Below are 21,349 nucleotides of genomic sequence, written 5' to 3' on the forward strand. Positions count from 1 at the left end.
TGTCCTGACAGCCAGCACCTAGCCTCTATTACAGAAGACCAGCATCATGGCTCTCTATCATTTGAATTCACCTGACTTCTAACAGCTATCACCTTTGCACTTTATCAGTTGGGAGTTGGGTCCTTTCCTTAAATCTCATTAGTCTAAGAAATCAGTGCTGTTCCTTGGAGTTTTGGGCTGAGCTGGGAGCCCCAAAACAAACCACACATACTGCCACTTCTGGAAGCTTTGTTCTTTAATGAGTCAATGGAGTGATTTGTTCAGCAAGCTCCTTTTACGTAGCCATACAGTGCATATTCTGAGTAATGCAAACTGCACTTCATACTTGCCCCCCTAAATGAAATTACAAAGTGCCTGCTGATTGCATCAGGAATGTAATCAGTTCCATGAATAAGTCATTCTTCTTATAGATTATATTAAACAGTAAAATTGTATATTTCACAGGATATGCCCTTTTATAATACATAGTATCTTAAAAATTTACACTCAGTATAGTTATAAATTACTTTAAATCCATTAAAATAATATAATACTAATCTGTACTCCACACCTTTCCCATAGTAAATGCAAGTACTTGGTTCGAGAGGTGCAATTTCGTATGACCTAAGGGGGTTAATAAATAGGCATGATGAATGGATGGGTTAACAAGGTGGCAGGTGCATTGGTGGGACTTTTTTTTTTTAAGTTTAAACCAAGAGACTACTAGACAGATTGGGAATTACCTTTCTAACACAAAACCAAGTGTGGGAATGGTTCCAGAGAAACGTGGTCACATGTATTCTAGGGGCATAGAAAGTTGAGACTTCTACAAATAGCTAAGAATTTTACTACTAAGGCCAGCATGGTGTTGGGGCACAGTGCTGGGAAGTTATCACAAATGTATGGGTGGATATAACACACTGTTCAACACAGAAGGATGCAAGCCCCATATCTATCTCCCCACTAAGAAAAAAAGTGGGTAAGAAAGCCACCTGGACTATTTCTTTTTACAATTACAACTCTCTTAGTTTCAAACACATCCTGAGAATCCTTTCTTCTCTCTAGCTTATTAGTTAAAAATATACAGCCCAGAGGCACTGAGGTGGAACTACAGAACCTTGCTGGACTGCTTGATTTCAGCACAATTCTATGACACTATTTTCAATACCTGCCAGCAGGGTAAGAACTACAGCATGTTTCCAATATACGGAAGTGGGGCTCTAGTGAACCCATGCCCTGAACTCACATCTTTTTGTCTTCTCTCCCTGCTAGCAGGTCATGTCTCCCTTTGTTTCAGAAGCCCACATAATCTAAATGGCAGGAACTGCAAAGCACATGCAAACTAAGCATGTCACCTCCCTGAATCCTCCTGCCTGTGTCTGTAATTTATTTCAATCTGTATGTAAAATGAAATTACACCTCTTTGCTTTCGCTACATTTTCCATGATACATACTCAAGTACAGGGACGTGTTAATGGACAGAAGAGGAAATGCAGGCTTTGTGGAAGCTGGACCATATGCTGTGACTAGAATGCTCTGGGCTCCACATCTGAATTGCTCTGCTGCTACCAAGCAGACATTCCTTTGAAGCACTTGATATTAAAAAAAGCAGCAAAGCAGAAGCAACAGAACCAGGAACCTGATGTGTATGGTAATCTTGAGCAGCTGCAATGCAGCATCACTGTGTGGTGATGCCCTGTTAAGAGCTGATGGAAGCAGAGCATTTGGGTCTGAGGGTACTGAGTTATGGCTTAATCTCTTAACAGATGGACAGTGCCTGCTAACCCACAAGAACAATAGCATTTTTTCCCAAGGGGGGGGGCACTACACTTGCTGAAACATTGTTAGAATTGTACTTCCCACCCCCACCATCCTGACAGCTTGTTAAATGATTAGAAATTCACAAATCTAGCAACTGAAAAGACAAATGTGTGCATGTGTGTGTGTGTGTGTGTTTTAATTTATTTAATTTTATCCAAATTCAGGTTTTAGATCCCTGAGAAAAATTATAAAGTCTTTTAACATCCAATACCTAGTTCCAACAAAGTGACCTAAGAAGTAGGTTTTAATTGGCCCAAAATTTATCTTACAGAAAAACAAAAACTACACAAACTCCAAAGATTGAGGTGGGAGAACATGGGTCAAGTGCATTTCCTCTGAAACAAAGGGAATTATTCCAACAGGGTAATTGCTTTTTTTTTTTTTTAATGATTATTTAAGTAACATTTTGGACCAAGTGGAGAGCAACAGTTAAGACCCAGCAGTGCACTACTCTCCCTAGAATACTAAAACAGCCTGTGCAGCCAGCATGAGCCCTGAAGCAGCACCCCACCTCGGCACAGTCATACTATGTTCCTTTAGGAAAGTTCCTGAAACTCTTGTTTTCAAAGGCATATATTCATTGCTACCTCATGAAATATGAACAAGGTGGTAGATGCTTGTGGGGTATAAAACATAACATTTGCTGACTACCCGTCGTCATTCAGGAGATTTCCAAAGCTTCCTTCACCTGTCTCAATGCTAAACTCAAACCAGGGAGAGGGAAGACTCCCGCCTACTGTGAGCTGCTACACAGCACGATGCTACATGTCTGTTCTCTAGAGCCAGCCAATGACCACTGAGGCAGTGGCATGAGGTTCAGTGTTGTGTAACAGGAGAGATTCTGCCTTAACAAAAGACCTACAATTTCCATAGCCTAAAGAAGAAAAGGAAGAAAACTAAAATTCAGCTTGCAGGTGGTAAAGGCTCTTTTTTGTAACAGTGCATGTGGTAGTTAGACACAATGTATTTAGTAACTTTAAAAATAAACATTTTCACATAAGGGCATCATGTTTCATTTTACATACACTATAAATAGCAAAAACAGATTTCTAATCCCATAACTGCTATTCTAAGATGCTTCAAATGTTCTAACAGATATATATATTGAGACCACCAGTGATGAGAAAGATGGCCTTACTTTTCCCTCAACCCAGGGGTGAGTGACTCTCACCACCAGTCCAATGGCCTCTAATCTGTAAGAAGAAACTCCATGGGAAGAAGGGAAGCACAAGGTTAAAAAAGAACTAGGCATATTATACATACATATTTACAGTAAACTTGAGTAACCAGTATATTAACAAAAATAGCTTCAAGTAGTCCTTGATTTTTTTTCATCTATTTAATACTGATGGTCTGAGAAAAAAGATAAATAGGTCGTATTAAAACTTAAAAAAAAATTTTGGCAGCTTTCTGTAACTCTCATGCAATGTTGTATGTGACTATTTGGGGAAAAATGATTAAATGGTCACATTATTTGTCTAAGTCTGTGGTGGGACTCCACCAGCATATAAATGGGCTCACTCTTAGTCTACACAAGAAAAGCCTGGATGGATCAGGATGAAGTCTTTATGTTTCAGGATTACCTAAATGTGTCCATGACACTAAAAAAAAAAAAAAAACTAGGGGAATCTGATCAAGGATCAGGGAATATCCAGAGTATGGCTACTGAAACTTCAGCCCATGCAATGTATTTGGCAGGGACTAACCAGGAGTTTAACCAGCATTGATTATTATGTCAAACATCATCAAAAGACAAAGCACATTCTCTTTCATTGTATAACCAGACAGCCAAGACTTGCTTTGATGGCTGATAGTTTTTATATGTTCCTTAGAATATAGCATGGAGTGTTTTTCAAAAAAAATTAAATTTAAAATAGAGGGCTTAGGCTTTTACTTATAAATCCTTGGGAAAAAAAAATTAAGTGCTGGGGTAGAATATAACGATCCCAAAATAAACCCAAAGGCTTTTGCTTTCATGGTTTAAGAAAGGCTTATATGTTTTCTTCAAATGTCAAAACCAGAGGGTCCCTCAGGATAAGAACTTCCTAGATCAACATCTTCTCTGGGAAGGGAAAGGAAGTAGGGGAGAGGCAACTACTGCTAGCCAAAATACTCAGGTCATGGGTGGCTTTGTTTAGTGAAATCTCAAATCAAATGCAGCAGTCAAGGCACAGCCGGCCCGTCTCCAGCAGGCTCCGAAGAGGCCACTTCTGCAGGAGGCCCAGGGATCCAGCACACAAACCGTCTGCTGAAACAAGAGGCAGGGCCGTAATAGGACTGACTGTTGTGGAGAAGGTGACCAAAAGAGGCCCCAATATGAGATGTGTCTACCACTCTAGCTATGTATGGACACATCAGTCAGTTCAGACCATAAACTCATTATTTCCAAAGAGTGCTAGTTGCTGTGTGGAGCTGCAGTCTGGGTCTACGGTTTTCTTGAGGCCAGATGTGACTGTCCCCTCCGGGGTCTCTTTGGTTTTCTGAGGTGAGTTTTTCACATTTTTTAGTTTTTGTTTGCCCTTTTCAGGGTTAAAGGTTCCTCTGCTGATGAACTGAGGCCTGTCTTCCAGGGATTTGGTCTGGCCTAGTGGTCCTTCCATTGCCAGGGTCTCACCAGCTGAGGCAGCTCGGTAGAATGGAGACTTGGAATAAATCTGAAATCGCCTTCTGGTGCCATGAGATGATGCAGTGTTAGATAAACATGAAGAGACAGAGGAGTTAACTGAGTCCAAAGAGTCTGGCTGCTTTCTTAGCTGCTTTCGCAACTTGCTTGAAGGTTCAAACTTGCCAGTTGTCTTCAGGGAGCTGAGAGCTAAGCTTCTCTCTAATGTAAAAACAGAAAACAAAGTTGGAGACTATGTTTCCTTTGAATTAATACCATGTAATGGACAGCTGTCATTGTTCACACATGAAAGTGAGTGGGTTAAAATTTTGAGAGTTTGGAGCTGGGCATGGTGGCACATGCCTTTGATCCCAGCACTCAGGCGGCAGAGGCTGGCGGACCTCTGTTGAGTTCGAGGCCAGCCTGGTCTACATAGTGAGTTCCAGGCCAGCTGGGGCTACTGGGAGACCCTATCTCAAAAAGACCAAAAAAAATTTTTTTCTTTGAGAGTTTGGTTGATCTATTTATTCTGTGCAGAATCATTACTTAAAAAGAGCTTTTCTACATGCAGGCAATACATGCATACACATAAAATAAAAACAATAAACAAAATTAAAAAAAGCTTTACACCTAATTCTACAGCTATTTCATAATATACCACAATTCATGTGGTATATTCCAGCAGTCGTAGTATGTTCTTCTGTTCCTGAGACACACCTAATAGTTAAACACCTCCTTTGGTGTAACAGTCCTGCCTCATAGCAGGGCACAATTTTTGCCATGAACTCTTAGAAAAATGGCCATGAAACAGACTACAGATACTGTGATTATTGGCTTTTACTGTGGTAAGATAGAAAAATGTTAAATTACCAAAACACTGAACTACACTGACTGAATTACCAAACACTGAACGAGCAATTTATATGGAAGCTTCATGAAGACATGATTCCTTAGGAGTTTATCATCTTTTCTTGTAAGGTCAGTACACTTTTTTTTTTTTTTAATTTACTATTTTTATTTTATGTGTATGCATGTATTGCCTGCATGAAGGTAAGTGCAGTTGTGTTGTGCAATGCCCGCGGAGGTCAGAGAGGTTGGATCCCCTGGGACTAGAGTTATGGACAGCTGTTAGCTGCCATGTGGGTGCTGGGATTCGAACCCGGGTCCTCTGCAAGAACAATCAGTGTTCTTAACTGCTAAGCCATCTCTCCAGCCCCCAGTGCACTTTTGAAAGAGACTACTTAGCTTGAGAATTTCTATTCCTTCTTTCCAAAACTAATTTAGAACAACATGACCATTTACCTGATCTCTCAGAGTTAGTACCTTCAGAATCCATATTCAAATTTTCTGAGCTATCGGCAGTCCCAATGGAGGCCTCAGACTCAAGGGTTTCATCATCAGAGGCACGAGGTTCCAATACAAGCATCTCAAATGTTAGCTCTTCCCTGCAAGATACAATCAACAAATCCATTAGCATGATAGGAAGTGAAAGAAAGATGACAGGAAGACAGTCTATGAAAGTAAAGAACCTAAACAGCAAAGACAATCACATTTCTTACTGTCCCCACCACAGTGATGAGGACATATATTCAGACCAATGAATACTAAACCCATATGGACAAAAGGACAAGATGACAGTAAACCTACGAGCAATAACAGGGCTAAGGGGTAGGCTAAGGCAGGAAGCTGCAGCTGTGAGATATTCTGAGAAGATGAACTCTGGATTGAAGAGCAGGAGTTCAAGGTTCTAAACTCATTCTTGATACACCAGCAAGTACTTTTCTCTTTCTGGATCTCAGCTTCCTCATCTAGAGAACAAATTAAATAGATCATCTCCAAAATTCTTTCTAGCTCCTACACTATTTTCCACGCAGCTTTACTAGAAGTCTCTGGATAAGCAAAACACTGATCTTTTCTGGTGTGTGTGGAATTACATCATCTCCAATTACAATATTATCTAATTTATCATGATCATTCACCTACCTCTCAGTCATGTCTCTCCTTTTCTGCAGTCATTAAGATTTGGCTTCTAATCTTGTTTTTTATTTGGGCCCTAGTAATACCTTGACCTATTTCTACAAGTATCTTTACAAAGACTCACTTCAAAACCCTAATACCAAAATATCTTTGTGTTTCCAACTGATTTTCTCTATATAAGCAACTTTCTCTGATGAATATCTATTGCAGCTTGTCAATTCCTGAAAATACACTAGGTCTGAGTTCAATTCTTAATCTTTAAATCAAGTCTCCTCCCGTCAGACCCTTCCTTAGCCTCACTTCTACTTTACTTGAGAGCCTTAGACCATCCATAGCTCACTACTTCCATGTGCATTCTCATCTCTGCGACTAGTTCACATTTCCTTTTTCTGTACCTTCCTTTTCCTAACATATATTTTTAAAATATTTTTATGTGTATGAGTGTTTTGCCTGCATGCATGTAAGTGCTCCCGTGTCATGCATTGCCCAGGGGAGTCAGAAGAGGGTGTCAGATTCCCTGGAACAGGAGTTACAGATGGTTGTTAGCCACCATGTGGTATGGGAAACAAACCCTGGTCCTCTGTAAGAGCAGTCAGTGATCTTAACCACTGAGCTACCTCTCCAGCCCCCCTAACACATTCTTAAATATCCCCTCCATACATCAAATACCATGTTCCCCAGATCTGGGGCAGGTAATCTTTCCAGATCACTTTATAACAGTCAGCCTGGGGTTAGTATATACTACCTCACTTTTATCCACAGCTGAGCTCTAGCTGCTTTTTTGCCCTAAATTCCAGAATTTATCTGTGACAGATAAAATGTATTTTCAGGACTGGAGAGATGGCTCAGCAGTTAAGAGTACTGACTGCTCTTGCAGAGGACCCAGGTTCGATTCCCAGCACCCACATGGTGGCTACAAACCACCCTTAACTCCAGTTCCAGGGAAATCCGAAATCCTCTTCTGACCTCCGCGGCACTGCACAACACGAGTGCACTTACTTACATGCAGGCAATATACTCATACACATAAAAATAATACATATTTTTAAAAATGTATTTTCAGTTTCATATCTCCCCATGAATCAAACTCTCAGAACTAAGAGGTGAACTTCAGAGACTCAAGGATTCCTTTAGGATTTTTTAAGAGTCATCAATGCCCATCAGAATTAGTATACCATACCTACACGAGAACCATGGGCTATTCCTATTATCCCTAAAGGTTAGTGTTACCCCACCTCTGCCAAAGCGATTATGGGAGTAACATGTTTCTCTACCTGTTATCCCATATTCCAATATAACTCCTTCCTTTTTCTATCTAGTTGTTGGGTCCATGGCCATATTGATTTTAAATAATAATACTCCTTCATGGAACTGTGACTAATGCCCATTCTTTTTTTTTCTTTTCTAATAATTTTTAAAATTTTTATTTATTTTTTGGTCTTTTTGAGACAGGGTCTCCCTGTAGCCCCAGCTATTCTGGAATTCACTATGTAGACCAGGCTGGCCTTGAACTAACAGAGATCCGCCTGCCTCTGCCTCCCAAGCGCGCCACCATGCCCGGCCTATTTATTTATTTTAGCAGAGCACAGGGTAGTGGTTTATTTACAGAAGAGTGGGTGCCCCACATTTATGGCTGTGCGGTAAAGTTCACATTCAAATACAGATCCTGTGACCTCCCAACAGCCACACAAAATTGTGGGAGAGGTGCCTCTTGGTGTTCTCGACTTATATATCCTTTGTCCTTCCCTGCAGCTAAGGTCAATTGATTGGGTGCGAGGAGTAAATGACTCTTCCCCCCACCCCCATACTCCTTGATGAGAATGGGAAGGAGGTATGAGTATAGCTTGCCAGCATAGTGGTTGGAGGACATTTCCAGTTAACACTCCATCCCTTCCTCCAGCTCTTACATTCTTTCCGCCAACCTATTCTGCAAAAGTATCTGAGCCTTTGAGGGCGTGACAGGTGTGGGATGATCTTCCTCCCATTGTATGCCCATTCTTTATGTATCAGTGTTTTGTCTTCAGGTATGTAAGTGCACCAAGTATGTTCTTGGAGCCCATAAAGGCTGGAAGAGGGTGTTGGATCCCCTAGAACTGGAGTTATTGATGGTTGTTAGCCCCAATGTGAGTGCTAGGAACTGAACCCGGGACTCTGGAAGAGCAGTAACTGCTCTTAACCACTGAGTCATCTCTCCAGTATCACTAAAGTCCATTCTTGAACAGGATTTTGTCTTTGCCAAGATACTCCAATACCTCATCTTGGCTCTCCACCGTTCATGCGTTATGAATCTGGACTAAGACTGATATACCCTATGGATCGTCATCCTCCTCCTCCTCCTCCTCCCTCCCTCTTCATTCTCTTCCTTAATATCAAGATTCCCCTGAGGTGAGAACTTTCACACTTATCTTGAATATAGCTAGGCAATGCGTTTCTGACATCCCTACATCCCCTGGGCCAATATTGTGGTTGACACAGCAGATATTTAATGAATAAGAGAATCAAAGAAAGTGCAGAAGGAAGAAATGACAAGGACAACAATTGTCCTCTCCTCCCTGGACACTCACTTCTCTTTCTGTAGGTTTTCAATCTGCTCAGTCAGAACTTTTTCCTCTTGCTGCATTGCTGCTTGCTGCTGTTCTGTGAAATCAGTCTCCATAACTGTCTCATTAGACAAGGTCTCTTCTGGGACATCAGACACGGAAGGCAGTCGAACTATAACAGGAGAAGACGGACTTGGATAGTTTCCTCGACGTATATGCCCTTTTCCCTGAAGAGAAAAATTTACGTTAAAATAATAAACTATCAGTTTTATAAAAGTAAACTGATGGTATCAGTTTTATGCTATCTTCTTCAGATCAAAAATTTCCTTCATCACATCATGGGAAATGATGGGATTAAATGAGGCATAGGATATTTAGCCAGATACAAATCCAGCACATTTAGATTAAAAGAATTCCTTCAAGAACACTGAAAAATGGACACACATTTCAGTTGGAGGGAATTAAGTCCCCATGTGCTGAGATGAAGAGTCTTCTTTTAATCTAACCTGCTTCTAATCCAAACTAAATAGCTAAACATGGCTCCTTAACATCAAGTCAATTAACATTTAAAACTTAGTTCTGCAGTCACTGTAGCCATAATTCAAATGCTCAAGGGCTGGAGGCAGATCATCGTTACCACAGTAACAGTGCAAATGCATATCATTTTCAACATTACAAGAAGTTTTAGCAGCTTTAACCCTAGAACGCACAATCTCTCTGGGAAGATTTTAGAAGCATGTTTTGTTTTGGAGGGAAAAAGTCATAACAAAGTGTTAGTATATTTTCCTCAAAAAATTTGTTTTTTGAGATTAGGGAGGAGGAAATATCATTGTTTTAAATTGGTTACCCTACTTACAATTTTAGTTTCTGTCTACAGCAGACCAGGCTTATAAGATTAAATCTCCTACTAAGAACAACTAGATCAACCATAAAAATCAATACACATTTGAAGACACTGGAAAGCTAGGAGGCAGAAGAGGTTAACCCAGCACCTAGTGGTGATTTTCCAATTTCAGAAGAGGTGGCAGAGTCTGAGTAGAACTTTTTACACACTGGAGCTGGGGTTGACAAGCTTCAACCTATGAGCTACTTCTAGCCTGTGTGCACTTTTATATTTACACATCATTACTAATTATTTTTTGGTTTTGTACAATGACAGAGGTGACTATAATAGAGATTGTATGGCCCACAAAATCCAAAGTATATACTTTCTAGTCTTTCACAGAAAAAGCCTGCAACCCCTGAGATAGAGAATAAAAGGATGTAAGTTGTTGACTGGTAAAACCTTTATGCCTATCACTGTATCCCCAAGGTTTCCATCCTGAACAAAAATGTAAAGTGAAACGACAATGGTTCTTACAGATCCTGTTGCCTAGTTTCAAGTCATCTGAATGGTCAAAAAAAAAAAATTTCTAAGACTAGATGAAAATGATCTGACTGCCAGCCCCTAAAGGATCCAGCAGAAAAACAACTCTTTAGAGATAGGTAATATCATCTCAGACCTCAAAATACTTTTTACAAATAATTTTCCAAATCAAAAGTAACTGGGATTCAAAGGAGACAAGACAATGCAAAAGAAAACTAGTAAAGAACAACAGAAAATAAAGGGCCCCAATGACTACAGATTGTGGTTATGAGACAGACATAAAAGGAGATGAGAAAACAGAATTAAATTAGTAGATTAGAAGATACATCAGAAGAAAAAAATCCAGAATCAAACAGTGAGCACAAAAAACAAACAAATGATAGTAAAAGAGAAGATATAGTAAAGAAGCCTACCCTATACTTAAGCAGAATACTAGGTGAGGAGACAGTGAGGAGACATTGGGGAACCAAGGAGCGGAGTACTTCAAACTCAGATTTTCACCAATTGAAGTATATACGCAACTACAAAGGAAGATAAAAATGTAAAGGTCTATATTTACATACATAACTGATAAAATCCCAAGACAAGAGAAAATCTTAAAAGCAGTCAGAAAAAATACATTACTGAAAACAAATAGCAACTATTAGATTTTAAGCTCCATAGGAATAATGGAAGATAAACAAAATAAAACAAAAAAACACAATGGAGTGATATTTAGGAAGTTATAAAGGGAAAAATCTCAAATTCATAGCAGAAATTTTCAGGAATAAAGTGAAGACATACTAGACAATAGAGAATTTGACAGAGGCACACCTATACTACAATAAGTATTAAATGGCAGGGAGAAAATGAACCAAGAAGAAAAGTTAGAGATGGAGGGATAAAGGCAAGACAATGACAACAGTAAAGATCTATAAGTAGGAACAGAGAACAAGGAGAGGAGAGAAGGAAGAGGGGAGGGGAGACTCTAATCATAAGGAAGTTGTAGATATTCTTTAAGGTAATAAGTGTCATAATAAAAGGATATTTCAGAATTTCAAAAACTCAAATTATGAAGGTACAGTATTTCCAAATGAGAGAGATCATTTCTTAATGGCTTCAAAAGATTTCAAGTGGCTTCAAAAGATTTCAAGTAAAATATTGATAGAAATAAAGACACAGACAAACCTATAGTCAGCACCAAGAGATTAAGTAAGTATACATAGTAGATTTTAAGTTTCTAACAGCTATCTGATAACAAGAGCATTTTCATTAAAGTATATATAGCAATATAGCAAACTTCTAAGAGGTGAAATAATTAATCTGATAGAATATTTAAATAAACTTTCTGATAGTCTAATTGTAAGTAGAAAATTAAAACCTCTAGGCCTTGATATGGCTAAGTGGCTACATGCATTTGAAGAAGAGAGGTTAAATATTAAGAGGTAATGGGGATGGAGAGATGGCTCAGCAGTTAAGAGCACTGACTGCTCTTGCAGAGGACCGGGGTTCGATTCCCAGCACCCACATGGTGGCTACGAACTGTCCTTAACTCCAGTTCCAGGGGAATCTGAGTCTGCACTCCCTCTTAAATTAACGATACTTTTCTTTAATTATTGCTTTTACACATATTTATATACATATATATGTATACATATATACATATATATAGAGAGAGGTTAGTATCCACTTCAGGAAACTAGACGTGGAACAACAAAATATAACCCCCCAAGTAAATATAAATAGAAGATTAAATAAATATTAGAGAAAGGATCAAAGCTTAAATGGCTTTTTGAAAGGACTAACACAAAGCGTAAAACCCCTAGCAGGTTGGAGGGGGATCCTAAATAAACAAAGAAGGGAATAAAAAGATGAGCATCACTCTAATTGCTCAGACATGAGAAGGATAAGAGGTTGCTGTGGGCAACTTCATGCCAACAAATCTGAATGTTCGACAAAATGGAGACATTTCTATAAAAATCCAATGAGCTGCAAAGAAAGAAATGAAAAATGCAAAGAAAGAAACTGGATCTATAATCAAAACCTTTCCAGAAAGAAAACTTCAGGCCTAGATTTCATTGGCAAACCAGAAATGATATGCAAATTCTTCCAAAGAATTGAAAAGGACTATTTCCCAATTTAAACAAATTACAAAAACATAACAAGTACATTTAAGGGAGGGACATGGTGGGCAATTTTACTCATAAATACAGGAGCAAAGCCGGGTGTGGTGGCACATGCCTTTAATCCCAGCACTTGGGAGGTAAAGGCAGGTGGATCTCTCTGTGTTTGAGGCCAGTCTGGTTTACATAGAGAGTTCCAGGTCAGCTGGGGCTGCAGAGACCCTGTCTCAAAAAGACCAAAAACAAAAATAAACAACAACAAAAAAACCCCAACAAAACAACAGGAGAAGCAGGCACAAGAGCACCATCTGCAAGGTAGGCCAGAGACTGCAGCACGGCAGAACAATGCAAGACCCTGCCTCAAAACAAGGTAGAATCAGTGATGTTGGCACCCCCAGCTGTTCCCCACTACTTGTCCATCTGGTGAATCTAGTCAGCCTATCTAGAGGTCTTCGTTTTAGGAGGGTCAGCTGTTCCTCATCTAGCAGCAATTGGTTGTTAATATTCCTTTAGATAAGATTGGGGTCTGCTGTTCATTTTCCCAGTTCTATGCTGGGAAAAAATAGACTCCCAAAAGGTTTCCTGGGACTTACACACATACCCCATAGCACACACATGACTGCACTCACACATACCACACATACGATATCAAATTTCTTTTAATTTAAAAAGCTGGAACAAGGAAAGTAGTGGAACTGTCAATGTAAAGATTAAAACAGATCAGACATAAAAACTCCTGACTTATGGCAAAAAAAGACCTGCAGAGCATCATGGAAAGGATGATTTAAATGAGAGGAGATGAAAAAGCTTATCCAAATAAAAATCTAAAAACTTGTTGGGTGTGGTGGCACACTCCTTTAGTCTTTAATCCCAGTACTCAGGAGGCAGAGTCAGGCAGATGGATCTCTATGAGATCAAGGCCAGGTTGGAGCCTGGTCAAGTTCCAGGCCAGCTGAGGCTACAGGAAGACCCTGTCTCAAAAAAATAACTTCGATATATATAATATAATATATATATAGACTTGTCTCCTCTATTACACCATATACAGATATCTTGAGTTGGACTATACATATAAATATGAAAGACAAAATAATAAAGACAGTTGTTAGCTGCCATGTGGGTGCTGGGATTCGAACCTGGGTCTTCAAGAACAACCAGTGTTCTTAACCGCTGAGCCATCCTCCAGCCCTATTTTGGTCTTTCTAAGACAGGGTCTCCCTGTAATCCCAGCTGGCCTGAACTCGCTATGTAGACCAGGCTGGCCTCGAACTCAGAGTGATCCCCCTACCTCTGCCTCCCAAGTGCTGGACCTAAAGGTGTGCGCCACCACGCCCAGCTTATTTTCACTTTATTTGTAAGACTGTTTTGCCTACATGTATATATGTGCACAAGGTGCATGAAGTGCCCATGGAGGCCAGAAGAGGGCGTCAGATCCCTTGGAATTAGAATTAAAGATGGTTAACTGTTGTGTGGGTGCTGGGAACTGAAGCCAGGTACTCTGAAAGAGCAGTCAGTACTCTGAACCACTAAGTCATCTTTCTTGGCCCTAGTTTTTAATTTTTTGAGATAGAGGCTTGCTCAGGCTGGCCTGAAACTGGTAATCATCCTGCCTCGACCTCCTGAGTCCTGCAATTACTTGCATGTGCCACCATGCACTTTTAAAGAGAGTAAAAATCAAGCTACAGAATGGACAATACCTGCAACAGAAGTAACCAATAAAGGGTTTATATGCACAATCCATAAAGAATTACAGAAAGACCCCCAAGTAGAAAGATGGACAAGCACATGTAATATGTCCTTCACAAAACAGGGTACCTGAATGCTGAACATACTTAGGGACAGTTGCAGAACCAAAACCTAAGTGTAAAATGTGGCATATCTATACCAATGGCTAAAGTAGAGAATGTAACAAGCACTGGGAAGGTGATGGACCACCAGAAATTCTTATAGTACAACCATTTTGGAAAAATGTTAAAAAAGTTAAAAAGTTTGTGACTCAGCAATTAAATCCTTATATTATTACCCTAACAAAAATGCATTCATGCTGTTCATTCCCCCAAACACAACCCTACTGCCCATCAGTGCTAGACGGGATAAATTGTGGTATATGCATTCACTGAAATAGTTTACAGCAATAAGAATGAGCAGAGCTGCAACTAAACACATCATGGCTAAATTTTACACACAAAAAGTTGACTGAAATGTCAGGTACAAAATAAATATTATATGATTCCATTTATATAGAGCTCAAAAATGAGCAAAACAGCTATAGTATTCAATGATACATATTTCAGTGTTAAACAACAAAGGAAACAGGAAATGAATGATAGAAGTTAGTTTTTAGGCATCTTATTTTGACTACCTTATATTTACAATACCACTACTTTCTCCAGCTTTCTAAGAAGCATTGATTAGAAAGTCATCCCACTTTCTTCAACACTATTTTGACTACTCTTGACTTAATACACTGTCATATAAACCATAAAGTCATTGTTACAAAAGTTCTCCGAGAATAGTTATTGAGATTGTACTTTCTGGAGAATGGACATTTTGTCAGAGTATTGATTTTTCCCACTCCTGAAGGGTGAGTTATTGCTGACATTGGGAGAGTGGGTTGTGACCATACAGGGAAAGGAGAGAGCTTCTGGAGGTGATAGCAGTATCTTATTTCTTGACCTGGGATTATAGTTGATATTTATTTATACTAATTCATTAAAATATATATATTTGTCTGTTTTTCTATATGTACTGTTTTTCACAACATTTTAAGAGTTCTTATTCAGTTAGCTATTTATTTAAACAGTCTAATATCCTTTGAAAAGCGTAAGCGAATACACTGACAAACTGTTGAGTTGGTTGGGGAAGAAAGGAAATATCATCCCTCAAATACATAACCAGCTGATCTACTTTTAATGATAAGGTAAGGCTACAGAAGGTAGGTGGTTCTACAAGCGTTCAGGTTAATCCAGCAAAGCTGAAAATGCAATGAAGGGAAGTCAGGAGGATTGTCATTTTGCTATTCCACTTTTAGTTCTAAAATCAAGACGTAAAGAACATATTAGGAAAACAACCTGAAAACAAAAAGATTAGTTTGCAAATTTAACAAAGGACAACTTAGGAGAAGATAGCTCAAAGGAATACAGGCAAAGAGTAGGGTTTGGAGTTACCAACACATTGCCAAAGTCCACAATGACAGATCAGTTTTGTGTTATAAATTCCAGGGCATTAGCTCATTCCACTTGATTCTGACTACAATGATGACAAATACATTAATAAAGGCTAATACTAAAAAAGTCTCAAGCAACTTGAAAAATCTGAGCTTATTCCCATTACACATACTACTTCCTAGTATGTAAGAAAAGAGTGGTCTCTGTTTAGTGTCCATGCCATCACCTAGCTGCTACCAAAATATACCACCTGACATGAAGAAAATCAAATGAACTTAAAAGATCCAATCTCTTTTATGAAATACTAAACAAAGATAAAGGAAATGTTGAAACCCCTGCAGTCCACAGCTCTCTTAGAGGCTACTAAAGAAATTGTTTTATATTTTTTAAATTTTTAAAAAAATTTTATTATTTTTATTTTATGTGTATGCATGTATTGCCTGCATGTAGGTAAGTACACCCATGTCATGCAATGACGGTGGAGGTCAGAGGAGGCTGTCGGATCCCCTAGGACTGGAATTACAGACAGTTGTTAACTGCCATGTGGGTGCTGGGATTTGAACCCAGGTCTTCTGCAAGAACAACCAGTGTTCTTAACCACTGAGCCATCTCTCCAGCCCCAAAAGAAACATTTTTAAAAACTGATTACATGCAACTTTTAAAAAACCTGACAACATCTAATTAGTGTGTTTAAAAAAGAACATAAGCTGGGAGCTATTGCTGGCACATTAATATGTATTAAAACATATTACATATATTCATACATATATCAAGAGTTCTTTTATGCCTTTACAAAGAAGATATTCAGAAAAAGTTCCTGCATAATTTTTTCAGTCATCATTCTCTAAACAATTTAGTACAACCACTGACAGAGTATATACATTGTGCTAAGTATTCTAACATGTATAGGATATATGTAGGTTTAATGCAAACAATTTTGTATAAATGACTTGAGCACTTGCAAATGTTTATGTATTGGAGAGGATACATGTGTGTGTCTATGGGGAAAAGGGGGGTTACTACTGGAACTAATCCCCCATAGATACTGAGGGACCACTGTATCAGGTCATTTAATCCATTGAGTTTGGTACTATTAAATCATTTACAGATGAGAAAACTCAAGAATGGAGATTAAATAACTTGCCTATGTCTTAATAGCTAGTAAGCTAGGATTTAAAACCCCAAAGTAGTTCAGAGTTCATGCATGCACTGCTACATTCAGTGTTCTTGCATGTAATTACTCATTAAAAGTGAAACTTCTCTCTCTGTTCTAGAACAATTTAAAGTATAACTATGCATTTAAAGATTTGGTAAATTTTCTGAAACTGTTCACGCCTTGGGGTTTCACGGGAGCGTTTTTATATGACTTTCTTATCTCTTATTTGGTAAGTAATCTGTTTATATTCTCTTTTATGGAAAGTTTTGGTAAAACATGCTTTCCTATAAAACTTCCCATTTTGAAGCTTACTTCCGAGTTGAACAAAGTTGCAGTAGCCATCCTCTAAGATGACACTTGATACTTTCATCTGCTGGTGTTTGTCTTTGTATAGTCCATTTCCATACAGAGTAAGGACGACCTGTATGGCTAATATACAAATAACAGTGACTTTCTGCTATTATGTTTTGTTTTCTGAAACAGGGTCTTGCCAGTATAGTCCAGGTTACAATTCCCATTGATCCTTCTGCCTCAGCCTCCTGAGTATTGGGATCATATACACATGCATCACTATGGTTGGCTCAGTATATAACTTTTGAGGCTAGGGAATAAAAGACAAATGTGTGGGCTTCCAACCTGTTCTCCCTTGGACCACCTGCTCTGGAAAAGGCCAGGTATCATGCTATGTGGACATGAAAGTAGTGCTACAGAGAGGTCCATATGGCAATGAGTGAGGCCTCCTACCAGGAGCAAGCTAGTAAGCCAGGAATATGAATATGTCATCTTTTTAATCTGTGTGTGTGTGTGTGTGTGCACAAGCGAGGTGCGCATACCATGGCACATGTGTGGAAGTCAGAGAATAACCTCAGGTATGGGTCCTTATATCTCACCTGAGATCATGCCTCTTTTGTTCATCACTGCATATGCCAGACTAGTGAGCCCACAAGCTTCAGAGATGCAACTATCTTTGCCTCCAATCTCTCTGCAAAAGCTCTGGGATTACTCCTGTGCTCTGCACCTGGCTTTTATTACTTGCATTCTAGAGCTCTGAAGTCAGGTTGTCAGGCTTGTACAGCAAGCACTTTTTTACCCACTGATCCATCTCTGCAAGCCCCTGAATTAGCCATTTAGAAAGAAAATCCTACTGCCCCCATCAACTTTTACACCATTAAATTTTGGGGTACTTTGCTATATAGTGTTAGTTAACTAATATATCAACAGTCTTTTACATGATTCTTGATTTTTACTGCTGGAGATAATTCCTTGTCTCTTTTTTATTTTCATTTTTCCTTAATGTAATGATTTGTTTTTCAAAAACTAGTTTTAGTTTCACTATTTTTTCTTATATTCTGATTTATTTCTAGCTTCTTTATTTAAATGTTTTCATTTTTCATATAAGAAATACATAAAAAGTAGAGCTGGGTGTGGTGGCACACACCTTTAATCCCAGCACTAGGCAGAGGCAGGTAGATCTCTGTGAAATGGAAGTCAGCCTGGTCTACATAGTGAGTTACAGGCCAGCTGTGGCTACAGGGAGACACTGTCTTTAAAAAAAAAAAAAGAAAGAAAAAGAAAGAAAAAGAAAAATAGTGTAAATATAAATACATAAAAATATGGGAAAAATCTGAATACCATTTGATGTGTGTGTGGATCTCCCACTGTTTCATATTTATAGTGTTTCTGCTGTAATTTTTAAAACAATTTTAATTTAGATTTTTGCTATCTGCTGTGCATGGTGGCATACAACTTTAATCCCAGCACTTGGGAGGCAAAGACAGATGGATCTCTGTGCATTCAAGACCACATTGGCCTATGTAGAGAGTTCCAGGCAGTTAGAGCTACATAGTTGAGACCCTGTCTCAAAGTAACTGACTAAATAAATAAAAATTTAAAAAACAGATTTTTGGTACCTTTGACAAATTTCATTTTACTTGTGATCTGATTTCCACATTTTGATTTTTACTATGAACTATCTTATAAAGATAACATAAAAACTGATGTATAATTTCAAAAATAATAAACCACTATGTAGCCAGCACCCAGATTAAGATACAGAATGCCAGCAATATCACTGAGGTGGTGTGGTTTGATTTTGAGTAAATGGCATGGGAGAGCCAAAAAGTATACATCTCTTTTTGTGTACACACACACACACACACAGAGTGCACGTGTACACACCCAACAGAGCAAGCATTCATTATGTTACTGAAGTAAATTCACTTTAAACATTTTTTTCTGTTTAAAACTGGATACTTTCCTTGGGTAAAAATGAAACTTTTTTTTTTTTTTTTTTTGAGACAGAGTCTCCCTGTAGCCCCAACTGTCCTGGAACTATGTAGACCAGGCTGATCTCTAATTCACAGAGATCTGCCTGCCTCTGCCTCCTAAGTGCTGGGATTAAAGGCGTTTGCCACCACACCCAGCAAAAATGAAACTCTATTCCCAGTAAATGGCCCTGATATTTTAGGATACTTTTTAGCTACACTTATTGAGAATCCACATGGAAAGCTATAAAGAAAACTTTTATTTTATAGATGAAAAACAATAACTAACATTAGTTCCCATTCCCCACCACAAATATAAAGTTATAAAGCACCCAAACTTCCATTAAGTGTGAAGTAAAACTTACACTGAGTGCTTACACTGAATGCTAACTTATCTAATAACTTATCCTAATAGAGGAACCCATGAGTCCTAGTTCACTCAGCAAGGTGTCACAGTGCTAATGAGCATACTTCAAATAAATCTATTTTGGTTTTAATTTAAGGTCTATATTCTAAATAATTAGACATCCAAATTTCTAGTAATTATGAATTACATACTTTTTTTCCCCCAGAATTAAACCTTGTACCAATAGGTCTTTCTCTATCAGACTAATTCAGCTCATCTCTGAAGATCTAGCTCATCTATTTCATTTCTTCTACAGCCTTTCCAAAATGCCCCCAGGCAGACTTAATCTTTCCCGCCTGCCTTTTGGAGGCCATTCTTTCTAATAACTATAAATTTGTCACCTAATGACATAAATTTGTCATTCTTTGTCTAAGGGAAATCTATGTATGATTTTAAGAATAGTATTCTGAATTTGAAGTGATTGTACACAGCTGTTATCATATAGCACTTGGAGGCTGATGCAGGAGGATTGCGAGGTCAAGGCCAGTCTGAGCTACAGTGAGATCCTGTCTGGGAAAAGAAAGGATGAAAAAATAATATTCTGAAATAAAAGAGCTTTGGTTAATAGATTTGGGTTAGAAAGCTATATATAAGACTGGTACATAGTAGGCTTCTAAAACTAACAAAAATAGGGGCCAAATGCTTTAATGTGAGGGATTCTTAAGTGAAGACACCCTTTTGGAGGTTATTCTCAGATGAACCTAACACTTCTACTTTTTCCTTAGAATTAAGAAAGTAACAATGAAGATCGGTAGAAGATACACTATAGTGCTAAAGTGATTAGGGTCTATGAAAAATTTGATTTCTTCTGAAAATGCTTTAAGGCTCATAACAAAAAAAAAGGATACAGAAAAGAATAGCAAGACATAAAAAAAGAACACAAAGAAACAATACTGTCCATCAAAGTAGTCCTATATACCTGAAGAATGATGATGAAATACGGACTTTATCACTTGAAGTAAACTTGAAAAGTATGTGTGAAGACATTTCTCTCATGAAAAGTCATGATACTTTATGAAGATTCAAAGAAAGTACATATAACTGGGGTTTTTTTGTGGGCTGAATACATAAGAGCTGTATAACATCTAGATAGACCTGTAATTAAGTAGTCAAAAGCACAAATCTCAGAATCTTAGCAGAAATTTTACCTCTAGTAGGGAAGGTAAAAGAACACTGTTGTCTTTTGTTGAGCCACAGGAACAAGAAGGAACTGAATTGATATCAGACTATTTCCTGAGGAATCTGCTTTCCTAGTAAGGAGAGGTCCTTTACAAAAGGTTTTTCTAGAAGACTACCAGTCTTGTATAGTAGACTTCTATAAACTACCTGTTTTGTCTGGCATGTAGGTATTAGGTATCAGGTATTAAGGCTGGTTCAAAAGTTATATTCCAATGCCTGTAATTATGGTTCACCACACAATCAAGTTTCTTAAGGACTTTAAACATAGCAGTATATGTCTGAATGTATCTTCACTGGTTTCTATGTAGTGCAGTGAGCCAGCTGTAGCACTGTAGCAGGGCCTCATGCATAGTTGAAGCAAGTACTCTACCACCAAGCTACATCCCTAGCCTTAGTGCATTAGTTCTGAGTCTAGGTCCCAGATTTCCTGGTAAGGGTGTTGAGGTGTTCTCAAGATCATTTCAAAAGCTCTACAACGTGGACACTATTTTCAGAATGGTACTAAGATGCTATCTGCACTTTCCACTTACTGATATTTCAACTAATCAGATAAAAGCAACAGTGGGTAAAAACATGGGGCTAGCACCTTCACATGAATCAAGGTAATGGTATGAAGTTGCATTACTAGTCTTCATATTCTCTGTATTCCCAAGTGAAAAATAGTTTCATGCCACCAGTTAAATGGTGTAATTTCATTATTTATTAATCCCTCACTATTTTTTTATTTTTATATGATAAAATGGTAAAGCTGACACAAAGTACCTCCCTCTTCATAACTGAAGATTAACTT

The 21,349-nt window shown here is 38.4% G+C and overlaps 1 protein-coding gene across 5 annotated transcripts in view; it reads right to left on the reverse strand.

Annotated features, from left to right (window-relative positions):
• Nucleotides 1-217: 217 nt before the first annotated feature.
• Myo9a (myosin IXA) overlaps nucleotides 218-21,349 on the reverse strand; it is a 269,269-nt gene continuing 248,137 nt past the window's right edge. For 3 of the 5 annotated variants that reach the window (XM_029565050.1, XM_029565049.1, XM_029565047.1), the window contains 3 exons: nucleotides 8,944-9,146; nucleotides 5,705-5,847; nucleotides 218-4,624 (listed from right to left, as the gene is read on the reverse strand). In XM_029565050.1, coding sequence (XP_029420910.1) covers nucleotides 4,164-4,624; nucleotides 5,705-5,847; nucleotides 8,944-9,146 — 807 coding nt within the window. In that variant the 3' untranslated portion in view covers nucleotides 218-4,163. The remainder of the gene's footprint in view (nucleotides 4,625-5,704; nucleotides 5,848-8,943; nucleotides 9,147-21,349) is intronic. The other 2 variants (XM_029565051.1, XM_029565048.1) reach the window with 1 other exon arrangement.

This window comes from Nannospalax galili, unplaced genomic scaffold (genome assembly GCF_000622305.1).
Source record: "Nannospalax galili isolate Female #2095 unplaced genomic scaffold, S.galili_v1.0 scaffold54, whole genome shotgun sequence".
Classification (NCBI taxonomy): domain Eukaryota; kingdom Metazoa; phylum Chordata; class Mammalia; order Rodentia; family Spalacidae; genus Nannospalax; species Nannospalax galili.